Source organism: Anabrus simplex, chromosome 3, assembly GCF_040414725.1.
Source record: "Anabrus simplex isolate iqAnaSimp1 chromosome 3, ASM4041472v1, whole genome shotgun sequence".
NCBI classification, from domain to species: Eukaryota; Metazoa; Arthropoda; class Insecta; order Orthoptera; family Tettigoniidae; genus Anabrus; species Anabrus simplex.
The window spans coordinates 335123858-335139433 of NC_090267.1; the positions used below are offsets into that span (position 1 = coordinate 335123858).

The 15576-nt window shown below is 41.6% G+C and overlaps 1 protein-coding gene across 3 annotated transcripts in view; it reads right to left on the reverse strand.

The window, feature by feature from the left end:
• Window positions 1-15576, reverse strand: part of LOC136866339 (protein Fe65 homolog) — a 331485-nt gene that overhangs the window by 79083 nt on the left and 236826 nt on the right. For all 3 annotated transcript variants that reach the window (XM_067143201.2, XM_067143200.2, XM_067143203.2), the window contains one exon: window positions 417-563. In XM_067143201.2, coding sequence (XP_066999302.1) covers window positions 417-563 — 147 coding nt within the window. The remainder of the gene's footprint in view (window positions 1-416; window positions 564-15576) is intronic.

Consider the following 15576-nt stretch of genomic DNA (forward strand, 5'->3'; position numbering starts at 1 on the left):
GTCATGATGTTGATACTTTTAGTCGGAGTTGACAAAGGTTATAAACAATATTTGGTCCGAAGAGTTTATTGATGTGTATAGGGGTATTTGCTTTGCCAAAGTTTAGTTTTTCAATAAATTTGTATTCGTAAAGGTTCTCACTCAGATTTTTATTTAATTATTTTATTTTCTTCTCTTTTATCCTTCCTGCATAATTAATTTAAGGTTAATTTATAATATTCGAAGATGTCTCTGTGGGTAGTACCCAGTCAGCGACCCTGTGATGTCTCAAGCCGGTGCCACATTTCAAAGGCAGGAAGGGTAAAGGGTTGACTATTATTTATGACATAGTCAAAGAGAAATTTTAAATACGGCACTATGTACCACCCCACCAGGTATAGACACCTATTCCAAGTTCACGAAAACAAAACACTTACTTGTCGCGCTGTTCGGCCGTCTCTATGAGATCCGGCTTGGCCCGCAGGGAGGCGGTCAAGTCCAGAGGACGCCGCCCCATGCCCACGTTAGCGTTGTCGTTGAACGAGTTGTCCAGAGTAGCCGGCGGGGCCGTGCTCTCGCTGCTCCTAAAACACAAAAAGCATACATCTTCAATTCCACTCGAACTTGAGAAGTTTTCAGTTACACAGAGTCCCATCAAAGCTTTGCTTGAGGGAAAGAAGCCACAAAAATATAAGATACCCTTTCGATCTCAGTGGTCATGTTGTGAAGTTTAAAAACAACATACGCACCACTGATAACTTTACCCACCACTTGAACCATGCTCGCCTGAATACACCATTACACCTACACAATTCGCTTCCTTTGCATCCTATTAACACTTGATTACAATTTAAACAGCTGGCTACGTACAGAGGGTGTGCGACCGCTCCTCTTCCCTTCGGGGCCAACTCGACGTTTTACATACCACTGGTCATAAGCAGCGCCGAGTAGAAAGTCACTTGAGGGAGACTTGTGCAGCCTACTCATTATCAACAGTTCAGGTGCTGCAAGCGATAAAGCTGACTGCTTCTGCTTCGAGCTGATGGTTATCCAGATCTTAAAAATGCCTGACATAAAAAGTGATTGATGAGGTCTGGTAGAGCGACGGCTTTCTGAGCCAATAATAATAATAATAATAATAATAATAATAATATACAACCTATACTACCGTGCGCAGACATTTTGATCTGACCCAAGCTAGGCTGCCTGCGTATCTATTTCGATGGTAATTTCTACCAAATGTCAGAGAAACGGATCTATACTAGCCAGTCTATGGCCGATACATTCCAAATGTGTCATCGGATATTTTTCACGGCCTATAAACCAATTTTAATGCGTTTTCAAACGCATTAAATGTACTTAAATTACGAAATTCATACTAAAATAGGATGTCTGTCAGGTCAACAGATCAGAGGCTGGTCGGATCCTCAAATAGCACCACCAAAGGTTATGCGGTTATAAGGAAACCCCAAAAATCAACGGTAGCATCAAAATAAGGCGCACTAGGCAAGATGAGGAGTGAGGTAGTTTGCCATTGCTTTCCTGACTGGGTCAGAAGGTACTATTGCAGCACGACTGCCCCTGTGAGCAGCACCTTTCATAACACTCAGATGCACTAGTTGTGCTCAATGTCATTACTCAGCACTACCCATACCCCAGCGGCTTCCATATTGTCACAGCCATGGATGTTGACTGGGACTTCGGTGGAAGCTACACTTTACTCTGGCCTGTGCCAAGAGATGGATGCAAAAGTACTGTATCCATCAAGAAATGACAGCAGGCAGAACTAAAATAGGATATGAATGCGAAATCAACCATTTTTTCGAAAGTAACTTCACATGTTGTTTTACTGATTTTTAGAAACTTAAAAGATTAGTCTGTGCCCTCATGGATTGCCTATAAATTCTGTTTGCTGTTTAATTCATTTACCCAAGTATTTGCCCAAGAAACTCTGCAATGTATTTGTGAACCTACCAACACTGTAGATGCAGAAAAATATTTCAATAAATACAATTTAAATGCGAAAGAACACGAATGCCAGGACAAAATGTTAAAGGCAATGATGATGATTGTTGTTGATGTTTAAAAGGGCCTAACATCTAGGTCATCGTCTCGACAAAATGTTCACATACGTTCTATGATTTCCTTCAACTGTGTCAGTAAATTCATGAACATGATTTAAGTTAATTTCTTCACTACTTTTCATCAATGTAAATTTATGATTTAGCCCATATCAATTTAAAATAAATGAAATGTTTCATTATACTTTATGCAATTTATTTAATTTTTTTTTCGTTCGTTCGTTTGTTCCTTTTGACGCATGGCTAAGGCGTCGTGACCATCATAGTTCATACATTTAGCTGATGAATACTCCGCCATTCTTCTCTATCCAAAGCCTTCATTGTGGTTACTCTGAGAGAAATCTGTAAGAGGCCATTCACCATGTCGATCCATCGTGTTGGTACTCGCTCTCGTGGTTTGGTTCCTAAGATTTAGTCCTCAGCAATCAAATTTTGAAAACTACCTTCTCGGCGCATTACATGACCAAAGAAGCGTATGATCCGGTGAGAGACCTTGCACGATAGACGACTTTTTATCTAAAGTTGTTTCTGAATCGACATATTCATGTGATGATTAAAAAATACACGTTGCTTTACGTCGCACCGACAAAGATACGTCTTATGGCGACGATGGGATAGGAAGCGGCTGTGGCCTTAAGGCACAGCCCCAGTATTTACCTGCTGTGAAAATGTGAAACCACGGTAAACCATCTTCAGGGCTGCCGACAGTGGAGATCGAACCCGTTATCACCCGAATGCAAGCTCACAGCTGTGCGCCCGTAAACTTGGTTTCATGCGATGAGCTGTCCAAGTAATCCTCAGCATTTTCCTCCAGCACCAAATTTCGAAACTTTCTATTCGTGCACGATCGCGTTGTACGTCTCTGCGCCGTACAAGAAGACTGAGAAGACTAGAGATTCAACGAGCTTTCTTTTTTGTATTGATGGTGATATCTTTCCAGATCTTCCGCAGACTGATTTTATCTACCTTTGCTACTTCGATCCTTCATTTTACTTCGTCTTTGGAAGCGCAGAGTTGCACAATAAGGAGCGTAGATATAGGTACGGATTTACGACTTGACATTCTCCAATCTGCTGGATGTATGGACTGCAGTTGTTATTGTGATCAACCATCATGTCCTTTGTTTTCTGTCTGTTTACAGTAGATGTAATCCAATTTCTAGACTTGTTTCCTCCATTATATTGATCAACTCCTCTTCACATTATGTCATCTGTGTCATCAGCTAATTTTAAGTTGTTGTTCTGGCATCCCCCAATAGAAAATCATTTATCTCAGTCTCCTCATACACAAATCATAATGCTAAATTTTGAATTTCAAAACGCTAAAAATTACCACCTTCAGACATGGAGTGTCAAATCGACTATTGTCCGTCCTTCAACATTCCAACTAACCCCTGCCGGGGTTGAACCCGCAATCTCTACCATTGAAATTTACAGAGATGGCTCATTCCGGTGGTATTGGAAGGTACTCAAATATACCAACCTCGGCATCTCGGCGTCTCCGAAAACCGCAAAAGTGTTAGTGGGACGTAAAATGTGAGCTTTTGGCTGAAAATTTCCAAGTCTCCTAGTATAAGCGCGATCAAAAGGAACTAGCACATACTGTATCAGAGATTTCTTGGCTAGTTAAACCACGGAGACTTCTCTCCTATTTGGCAATGAAAGGGTGCACTTCTATGCTTGTAGAACAAGTTTATATGATAACATAACTGCCCTAAACACTGCTTGTTATTTTCCAAACATAATAAAACTATGCAAGCTTATTGGCAAAGTGTGTTTCAGAAAAATAATATATTAAAGAGCAGGACAAGAAAAAATATCATGCAAGATCATAACACAGCCGGTTCTTCGTTACAAGTCTCAGCTCAATTTTTGTGCCAGGCAGTGAACAAAACATCCCTGGGGTAGCCAAGTTGTACTCACTCTCTTCATGAGCAGTGTGCATAGCACGGGTTGAAAATACGACTACACTCGGCTATGCTAGGAACTAATGCTTGTTTACGTCCGGTGCTCTTTCGCCAGGTACAGAATCATGCTAAATATATGTCTGAACAGTTAGTCCTTAATGATAAAGGTTCGGATGTTAAGGAAAAATCATATTTCATTACTGATGTCATTTTACCCGAAACCTGAAAGGGTTCCTGACGCAGTTTAGAGCAATTTTATGTTGCATATACATGCATATTTCGGCCATTTTTACAGATTAGATCATATTTTGCTGATTTTTGTTATATAAAGTCATATTCGATTATATTTTGAGCATTTTTGTTTAAATCGAGGCGTCGATTTTAACAAGGTACATCTATATCGATTTACAAACACAGGATTTCAAAATACTGTAGAAGATGTATTTTTTATTTTTTCCCCGAAACAGATGCTGTAGGAACGTACGCCTAAAGATACCAAAAAGCATGCTAATGCTTCATTTCTGTTTTTTTTTTTTTTTTTTTTTTTTTAAGGAAAACAGAATGAGTGCTGCGCCTCAGAGCTATGATACTGAATGAATGTATAAAGTTTTAATTTACCTACTGTAGCTCTACCAGTTTGCATGATTAAACATGTCTGCTGTATTATCGCTTATTTTTTGACACGTTCAGTGTTACTAATGCAGTAATCTAATACTTGCAATGTATCCCTAAACTGCTTAAGTCATTTTATTTTTTAAGGTCATAAACAGCCAGATTTTAGGGCATATTTGCTTGCATATTTCGTACTTCTTTAGGTCATAAACTTTCGAACCCTATTTATGATATGGTGGAACTTTTCACTCTTACTTTGCTAGCCCCTGAACGAACAAAATATACAATTCTGAATTCGTCCAATTGTTTTTGCATTTGCAGCGTTCACAAATTCTTGTCTAAAATAACTCATGTTCTGCCGATAATGTGAAACTCATGAGATGACTGTGCTCGGTCCACTGACGTATCCGCTGCTTGCTCCGCTGTCTTCTACCAACTGCAATAAATGAACTTTAGCGGCGTTTGGTCCAAGAACAATCGTATTTTGAATAATACTGCTGTACTCATCCTGCGTAGAGAATAAGATGATGTTGAAACAAGCACGATAACGTTCCTGTACAGTGTTATATTTGAATTATGATGGGCGACATTATGAAGCAGTAAACTTTTAAATATGCGTGAGCAAGCACCACTATTTACTCATAGTCGCCGGTAACAAATGTCCGCAATTTATCACGCACCGTTTGTAGCATTCTGACATTTATGCTCCGAGATATAAAACAGGTGTGTATAATAAGACATTATATGCATTTTATGCGCACATTAAAGATTAAAAGTAAATCGTGCCATAGCAATGGAAAGAGATGAGTTAAATGTAGTTCAGCCTTCAGTTTTAAGGGTACAAAAATCCTCCCGCACCAGTATAAGGAAAAAACATCACCAAGCGAGCCCGATAAGTGACCCCATTGGTACCATATCCTAAATTCTAGAAATTCTAGAAATAGTGGGTTCGAGCCCCAAGGTCGGCAGCCTTGAGAATGCCATTCAGTAGATTCGCATTTTCACACAAAAAAATGCCGGGACTATATCTTGATTGAAGATATAGCCACTTATCTCCCTGCCTAAGCATTTTCCCATCCCAGGGTCGCCGAAAACCTATTAGTGTTAGTGCGACGCAAAACTATCAGTATTATCGTTTGTTGTTAAAATACCTTATTCTGTCACTACAGGGCTGTATGGAATACTTAAAAGTGCTTAGCTCTCGACTCTGTGACCGAGTACAATACAATGAAGTAAACAAGCAAAACCCGCAAGAAACATCAGACGATGAGTACTTTACTTCTGGAATTCGAGTTATGGCCATCAATTTATATGTGTTAACACTCAATAATACAAATATTTTATAAAGATTCACAAACAAGTTTGAGATTTCGAATATAGATTTTGGTGCTTTCTATGAAACAATATTGTGTAAAAGTATCCTTAATTTTACGGTGACTTGAAAGCTTTTCAGCATGCCGAAACACATTAATTCAAAACATAATATGTAACACTAACATACATGTAAAAACACTAATGTATCTATTAAACAAATAATGACATCTTTCACTCTACAAGAACACACTATCAAAATACATCAAATCACGCGCATATATGGACAATATTGTTCACGTCGCGCAAACAAGACAATGATTATGAATTGGTCATGGTATGAACAAATCATGAACGTATTAGTCCTCTGTCCCTTTAGTAAATTAGGGAACTTTTCTGTACTTAGCTGCTATCGTCCGCTACCTTCAACAAAAGTCAGCCCAGACGGTTGGCCACGTGGGAAGAATACAAATGTGAAAAGAAAGTCACATTTTTAGTTTTACTTGACTGTTGATATCATGACCACCGTCCGGGATCATCAGTTTTGCATGGAATCTGCAACCGTTGGATGTGACTTCATTTTCAAAATCCCGCACGCATTGGTTAAGATTCGAACCAAGACCATCTTGGTTATTAACTCTGTTATAACGTTCGAATTACAGAAAATGCTTTTCCTACTACTGAAATACAATTTCAAGTTTTATACGACTTCGATATTCTAAACATACCCACGTCTCTTTCCTCCCTAACATGCGGATATAACAGAGCAAGCTTCCAAGGTCATCAATGAACATAGATGAACGCCTGAATTCAAAATTCATCAAACTGGTCAGATTTGTTTGAAAAAGTTCATTGAATACAGTATTTGGATATAAGTAAGAAAGATGGTGGAGACGATCTGCAAATGAAAATGGGATTTAAAGAAAGCCAACCCAGCATGGTGTACCTACAGTACACTAACATTATCTGAACAAACCCGATGGGGTAAAATGGTTTAGTCCGTTGACATTTACGGAAGACTAAACATGTCCGGTTATTCCAAATATCAACTTCAATTGAACCAAGAAGAGATTTTCTTTCCTTTTTCTACAGCTGTTTTGAGTTCTGTATATGCCCTGCTCCCGGAATATAACCGTAATTAACACAAACGTAGAGAGAGTATTAGAGATGTGCTAAAATTATTCACATCTCGATCACAACATCGTAACGCCAATTAAATAAAGAAGAGGTGTGGAACCGTCAAAGGGCTGTCTTTGACCGAAGTCAGTCACTCGTATCCTTCCAGATGGCTGTGCGTTCCGCTTGGCATTACAGCTCTAGCCGGCCGAGCCTGGTCATGCGTGCGATCGCAGGTACGGAGGGCCAGGCTAATGATCGTCGCAATACGAGGGGGATCAACTACCACACACCCGGAAATCGCAGAGAAAAACCAGCCTTTAGAAATAATTGTGATTCAGAATCAAATAAGGGACTTTTTTTTATCCAGTTACTGTATTTTTAGTTTTTCTCAACACTAGATTAGGGTTCCCAAACGTCCCTTTTATCGTGAGACAGTCCCGTTTTTTGATAGAATGACCGGTGTCCTTATTTTAAATATGCAGCATTCCTGGTCGCGAATTCACGAAGCTTTGATGAGATATATTGATGATGATTATTATGATGCTTGCTGTTTAAAGGGGCCTAACATCGAGGTCATCGGCCCCTAATGGTACGAAATGAGACGAAATGGAATGACAAATTAAAAGTCCAAAATTCTCCACTGACCAGAATTCAAAACGTGAGGACGAAGAATGAATGGAACATGAGATTTATTAAGAGGTTGGTAATACTAATAACGATGCCCTCTTTTTCTCCAAGCTTCTGTTGGCAATGCTACATACACACGGAGATTGGTTGTTACTGAATGTTGCATACAGTTTGTATCATGCCGAAATGTAAGTGCAGGGCTAAATTTACCGGGCGAGCTGGCCGTGGGGTTAGGAGCGCGCAGCTGTGAGCTTGCATCCGGGAGATAGTGGGTTCGAATCCCACTGTCGGCAGCCCTGTTTTCCCATTTTCACACCCGGGAAATGCTGCGGCTGTACCTTGATTAAGGCTACAGACGCTTCCTTCCCATTCCTAGGCCTTTCCTATCCCATCGTCCCCATAAGACATATCTGTGTCGATGCGACGTAAAGCAAATTAGCAGTGCTAAATTTTACATTTCACGTCGAGGTCGGTCAGACGTAGTCAACCACATGAGAACGAAAAGACACAAAATTATTCCTCAAAATAAAGCTTGCAACCGCAACATAATGAAAGTGAAGTGGAAAAATATTTCTCCTTGGCAGCACAAGAAGCAACCTTCGCTTATCGTACTGCTGTGCACGATCACCGCTTTACGTCCATCGTGACGAAAAACTTTCCTACTATAAATTCAAATTTTCTCGAAGTGCAAAGCAACAAGCACAAATGTTATTGCGCCATTTGCCACAAATCAGATCAATGAAGAGCTAAAAGTAGCACTCTTCATGTCAGTGTTAACTGACTCGTACAGCATTTGGATAAAAAGTTATTGCCTCTTGTGATGTCATCCGAAAAAGGGTGTGAGAGGGAAGGTGTTGGAGTTAGGAAATGTAGGTGGAAACTTCAGAAATTCTGCTTTCTTACCTAGTATGTTATAACAAAATAATTTCAAGTTATTGTGAATATTCTAAATATCAATGCACGTTCCAAATCAAATGTTAAAAAGAGGGAAGTTTAATTATGGAACAAAAACTATCTTTCTAAATACGAGTTGTCTCTCCAGAAAGACACGTCCTTATTAATTGAAACAATTAACAAATTCTTAAAAAATAAAATTAGGATTATACAATACTAGTGATAATTATTATTTCTCTGATTCTATTGCTATGTCACCCCTTCAGATATGCAATGCGCTTTTTCTTTCAGCCCAAAGAGGTGCAAGTCGAACGAGCCCACACGATATGATGATTTAGCATATCGTGCCTTCGTAAGCCATGCTATAGAGCGTTCCAAACTTAAAATGCAGTACAGCAGTAATGGGATAATTCCGTCTCTTTCCTTCTCCCATGTTTTTCAGGTGGCGCTGCCCTACTCTAATGCAGCGGGTTTGCTAAATATCTGTAAATCAGAATGTTATCGGTTAAAATGGGCGAATATCGTGTTATGTACAGAATTTCAAGGCGCATTTGATACCGTTAACAAAAAATGTAAAAAAATAATTTCGTGTGAAAACGGTAATATAATGGAAAGTTACGCCAAATGCAAAATCTTCATTGCATAGAACTTATCATGTCATAACCCCTATTTTATATTCATTATTTTTCTAATTCTTTTACTGCTGGTAAAGAAGCATTTCAGCTCGATGTAGATAAGTTTGTTTTTAAAATTTAAATGATGACAAAATGCAGTATATGCGTTTATTTTCAGTCATGTTCAGGGAATTTTATGTGCAGGCACGAAAAAGTCAGTCGCTGGCCAGAGTCTTTCCTATTGAATTTGAATGGGGGGTCAAAGCGAGGCAAATGGACTTCATCCCGAAGTTCTTAACTTGCTTAGTTCTTAATTTGTGACAGGAAGAATATCTCCTTGAATTTTGGTTTCGCGCGTGACTCGACTGGCTGTCTAGCTGGCTGAATACCGGTAGTGATCTCCCAACCATGAGCTTTTAACATTTCTAGACAGTCGTATGCAGTGGAGTGCTCATTTTGTCAGTAGTATGTATAATAGTGATTAAATACATATCAGTGACGTATGTACAATTCTTGAGGGCAAGTATATTTCGTTTGTGTGATTCGGGAGTTCGTGCTCGTGCCTGGGGATCTTAGTTCGAAGAAAAAGTGCAGAAGGATCATGGCGTGGTTAAAGCGAAGCAAATTGTCTTCGGATATGGAAGTTATTTTTAAATCATATCTCAAGTCCTTAACTCGCTATATCTTATTTTATGACAGGGAGAACGTCTCAGCTGGCTGGCCAGTAATGATCTCCCAAACAGTGAGCTTTTAAATATACTGACAGCCGCGTGCAGTGGTGTTCATTTAATCAGTATTATAAGATTGTTCAAATAAAGATCAGTGATAAACGTATAGTTCTTGGGAACAAGCGGATTGTGTTTGTGTAGTCTCTGTAGTTGTGAGTTCGTGCTCGTGCGAGGGGTTTTTAGTTCGAAGAAAGAGTGCAGAAGGATGTACAATGGATCGTCAAATTAAAAAGAAACGTTCCGTAGGTAAACTCAGGGGAAAAGAACGCAATATTATAATGAGTATCCTGGATTATTTTTTAAAGACTATGAATGTGACTAGCGCAGTCAGTGAAACAGCTAAAGCTACAGGTTGTTTCGAACGAACAATCTATGCTATAAGGAAGGAACACACACATGGTCCTTTGCGAACTCCCCCCCCCCCAAAAAAAGAGAAGGACGGCAGAAAAATGCAAGGAAAATTAAATATGATGAAATTGTACAAAGTGGAGTGCGTCGGGGGGTTCACTCTTATTTGCTAACATACCACCGACATTGAACGTGATTTTGAGTCGGTAAATGGAGAAGATTCTTTGCCACGATTTTCCAAAACTACGTTGTATCGCTTCTTACATGATACAGGGTTCCGTTATTTAAGACGGGGTAATAAAGCAGCTTTTATTGAAACCGATGAAATTATTAGTTGGAGGCACATATATCTCAGGTAGATAAAACGTTTGAGGGCATACAATAAAGCTATAATTTTACGCAGATGAATCGTGGGTAAATATTGGGCAGACAGTGACAAAAGAATGGAAGGATACGACAGTGAAAAGTGCACGGCAGGCCGCCAATGAAGGGGTGAGTTCGGGACTTAGGCCACCGTAAAGCCGAGGACCGTGATTCGCCTTAGTCCACGCGGGTAATGAACATGGTTTTGTTCCAAATGCTGAACTAACATTTTTATGCCATAAAAACACGGCGGACGCCCACGAGGAAATGACTGGTGAAATTTATGAGAAGTGGTTTTCGAAACAACTGTTGCCGAACACTCCCGAAGGTGCCGCGATCGTGCTGGATACTGCCGCTTATCATTCCCGTAAGTTGGAACCTTTGCTGGTGGCTCTTGGCGAAAAGATGACATCGTACAGTGGATACGTAAAAAGCAAATATATTTTGAGGACGGGATGCTCAAGCGAGAATTGTTGCACATCGCTTCTCAGAACAGGGCTCTGTATGATAAGCAGGGAAAGCGGCAGGTCGGCAGATTCTACGTCTCCCGTCTTATCACTGCGAGTTAAACCCTATTGAGATGGTGTGGTCCCAGGTGAAAAACTACACCCGGTATCATAACGTATCATTCAAGAAAAAATATATGGAAAATTTAATAACTGCTGCGTATAAGAACATTACGGTGTCCAATTGGGAAAAATTGCGTGAAAAAAGTAAAGAGAAATGAAAGATTTGTGGAAAGCAGACGAATTACAGGACGATGTCGACGATGAACAATTTTTAATAAGACTTTCTTCATCGTCCGGATCATCCTCAAGTTCATCTCCCGAACGCAGTTCATCCAAAGCGGGAACACCAGACCTTGCAGAAATGATAGAAGGTGTACGTCCATTGTCTGAGAGCAACGACAGTGATTAAGGTATGTTGTATTTATTTTACCATCCTACAAATATCAATTTATGAATGAACTTAAAATTACAAAATTACAAACGAAAAATGTGGAACTGTGACGCCCTGTTTGAGTCATACTCGAGCGCGATCTTCACGAGTCGATTTCGCAACAGCGCGCTCCATCTACGCTGTACTGCAATTTAAGGTTGGAACGGTCTATTATACTACTACTACTACTACTACTACTACTACTACTACTACTACTACATCACCGGGCGAGTTGGCCGTACGGTTAGGATCGCGCAATTGTGAGCTTCCATTCGGGAGATAGAAGGTTCGAACCCCACTGTCGGCAGCCCCGAAGATGGTTTTCCATGGTTTTCCATTTTCACACCAGTAAAATGCTGGGGCTCTATTTTAATTACGGCCACTTCTTCCCCACTCCTAGCACTTTTCTATCCCATCGTCGCCATACGACCTACCTGTGTCGGTTGCAATCTAAAGCAAAATTGTAAAATAATAATAATTTCGTGTGGCTATTTCTAGCCAAGTGCAGCCCTCGTTCCAGTGTTATAAAGCACGTATCCTACACTTGAAGTTTTCATGAACACTGATTATTTTCTTTGTGTGCCATAATAAAGGATTCAGCTTTTTTTTCAATCCTAACCCCTTTCTATCCTGGGGTGACCAAAAACCTGTCTGAGTTAGTACGAGAACAATTCCGAACTTTGAAAGTAAATATTGACTGATGTAGTGATCATAACCACGAGTCCTCAATTTTTGCGCGTGGAATACGAATTACAGGGACGTGGGTAGTGCCGGTAGAACACATCCACGGGATCCCGTGCCTGACGTAGGAAGTAACTAAGAGGGGGGCCCTAGGGACTCATCTTGCGAGTGTGGGTGGGCGAGCACGGGCCTCTAGCCGAGTCTGGCATTGCTTCCATTTACCTGTACCAGGCTCCTCTTTTTCACTTTTCCCATCCAACCTCTCTTGGACAACTCTCGTTCCTTTCTGACCCCGACGGTATTAGGTTTACGAGACCTAGGGAAGGTCTCATTTTCTCGTCCTTCGCGACCCTTGCCTATCGGATTAGTGTTACAGAGAGGACGGTTGCCCACTTGTACTTCCACTTAAATCAATGAGACTTAATTTCAAAACTCCCACACACACATTGGCGGTGATCTGAACCATGGACGCCTTGGTTAGAAACCAGTGACAGTGTAACTCAGCTGTCACGCCCCCCCCCCCCCCCGAGTTGGTTAATCTTCGTTTTGCTAAAGTTCGTTCGTAATCGGTTTACCCTCCAGGGTCGGTTTTTCCCTCGGACTTAGCGAGGGATCCCACTCTACCGCCTCAAGGGCACTGTCCTGGAGCTTCAGACTCTGGGTCTGGGTATACAACTGGGGAGGATGACCAGTACCTCGCCCAGGCGGCCTCACCTGCTATGCTGAACAGGGCCCTTGCGGGGGGGATGGGAAATTTGGAAGGGATAGGCAAGGAAGAGGGAAGGAAGTGGCCGTGGCCGTAAGTTAGCTACCATCCTGGCATTTGCCTGGAGGAGAAGCGGGAAACCACGGAAACCACTTCCAGGATGGCTGAGGTTGGAATTGAACCCCCCTCTACTCAGCTGACCTCCCGAGGCTGAGTGGACCCCGTTCCAGCCCTCGTACCACTTTTCAAATTTCGTGGCAGAGCTGGGAATAGAACCCGGGCCTCTGGGGGTGGTGGCTAATCACACTAACCACTACGCCACAAAGGCGGGCGTTCTGCTAAAGTACAGAATAAAAACAATACCAATGGAATTCTTGAAGAGAAGAAGGATAAGTAGTCTACATTATTCATATTGTGGTATAATACTTGTCTAGATTGTTCATGTTGTAACTGAAAAATAAGAACCTAAATTAGCTCTCGTATTAAAAGCCAAACAATTCTTCCTGGTGATCTATTCTCGTACTTCCGGTTGTGGCTGATGGCACGTATAAGATCACTGCGGTACCAGAAGAGGTAAACGTGGTGCCTGTGAAGCAGTCCCGGTACGGGAGGGGAGCAGCACTGCGGCTGCCGCCGGTCGATCAATACACAGCGTCCTGACGCCCGTCCCCTCTCTCCTCACCAGACAGCCAGCAAGCCAGTCCCGAGGGTCGAAGTCGGAATCTCCTAGCAATCTTTTCATTAAACCGACCTCGAACAGACTGTCTACAGTTTGTACCGTTCTCATGGGCACAGACGATCTATCTTCACACCGCGGAAATAGGTCTCTTTCATTACATGAATATACTGCGATTTAACGCCCTTGAAATTAGACTGCCGGGGTTTTCCCCGTGAAGTTCTTTTAACCTGCTGGTTAATTCAGACACGGCTCTCCCACATTTACATACATAGACTTACGAATTTCAGCGAATAATCTGCAAGCCTCTGTAAATTAACTATACGCCTCCATAATCCTCCATTTGCAACTGGCTCAATGGCCGCATTTAGTTGCACACATCGTATCTTTAAGTCGTCCGACTCATTGGCTGAATGGTCAGCGTTGAGGTCTTCGGTCAGAGGGTCCTCCTGGGTTCGATTTCCGGCTGGGTCGGGGATTTTAATCGCCTATGATTAATTCTCCTGGCCCGTGGACTGGGTGTTTGTCCCAACGTTTAATTGGTAATATAGGGCCTACATGGGACTGGGCGAGTTGACCGTGCGGTTAGGGGCGCGCAGCTCTGAGCTTGCATCCGGGAGATAGTGCGTTTGCATCCCAAAGTGGGCAGCCCTGAAGATGGTTTTCCGTGGTTTCCCATTTTAACACCAGGAAAATGCTGGGGTTGTACCCTAATACGACCACGGCCACTTCCTTCCAACTCCTGGTCCTTTCCTATCCCATCGCCACCATAAGACCTATCTGTGTCGGTGCGACGTAAAGCCACTGAACATATATATGGGTGGTGTGAGGTATTGTTTTGTGGAGCATGGCATGCGTTCAAAAACATGTTCTAATTTTTTTGAGCTGTGTAGTATCCATTGATAAACTTTGCAGCTCTATAACATTTAAAATCTTGCTTTACTGTGACATGCATTTTTTAATTTATATATATTACCTTGTATATACTGTATCTGTAAATATTAGAGCATTACTTATAACAAACTGTGTTCCACTATTAAATTCCATAGCTCATAATTTTAATTTGGTAGAATTTCTAAATGTAATTTAATATTTGGTAAATGTCGAGGGAATTTCTCGGTGGCTGAGTTGTAATCATGTTAAACTGCTTCTTCTGCCGCTTTTCTCACATCATGGTGGAGTCGAGGGTACGAGCTGTGTACCACATGCGTATTGTTTTTTTATATTTCAAGTTGCTTTACATCGCACCGACACAGACAGATCTTATGGCGACGATGTGATAAGAAAGACCTAAGAGTTGGAAGGAAGCGGTCGTGGCCTTAAGGTACAGCCCCAGCATTTGCCTGGTGTGAAAATGGAAAACCACGGAAAACCATCTTTAGGGCTGCCGATATTGGGATTCGAACCCAGATGCAAGCTCACAGCCGCGCGCCCCTAACCGCGCGCCCGGTCACATACGCATGTGGATTTAGCCTTGTTTAACGCCCGGATACCCTTCCTGATGCCAACCATTTGTGTGTGGAGGGATGTATTCACTTCCGCGTGTTTCTGTAGTGGTTGGTTTTTTTTTTTTTTTGCTAGTTGCTTTACGTCGCACCGACACAGATAGGTCTTATGGCGACGAAGGGATAGGAAAGGGCTAGGAGTGGGAAGGAAGTGGCCGTGGCCTTAATTAAGGTACAGCCCCAGCATTTGCCTGGTGTGAAAATGGGAAACCACGGAAAACCATTTGTAGTGGTTGGTAGTCTGGTATAAATATGAAGACACACACACACACAGAGAGAGAGAGAGAAAGAGAGAGAGAGAAAGAGAGAGAGAGAGAGAGAGAGAGAGAGAGAGAGAGAGAGAGAGAGAGAGAGAGAGAGAGAGAGAGAGAGAGAGAGAGAGAGAGAGGTGCGCACCACGAGCCCAAAACAAATGTACATTAAATGTGTTCTCTCCCGGAAACCATTCGGAATAGTGGACATGTCCACAAAGTTTTTTGCTTCAAAT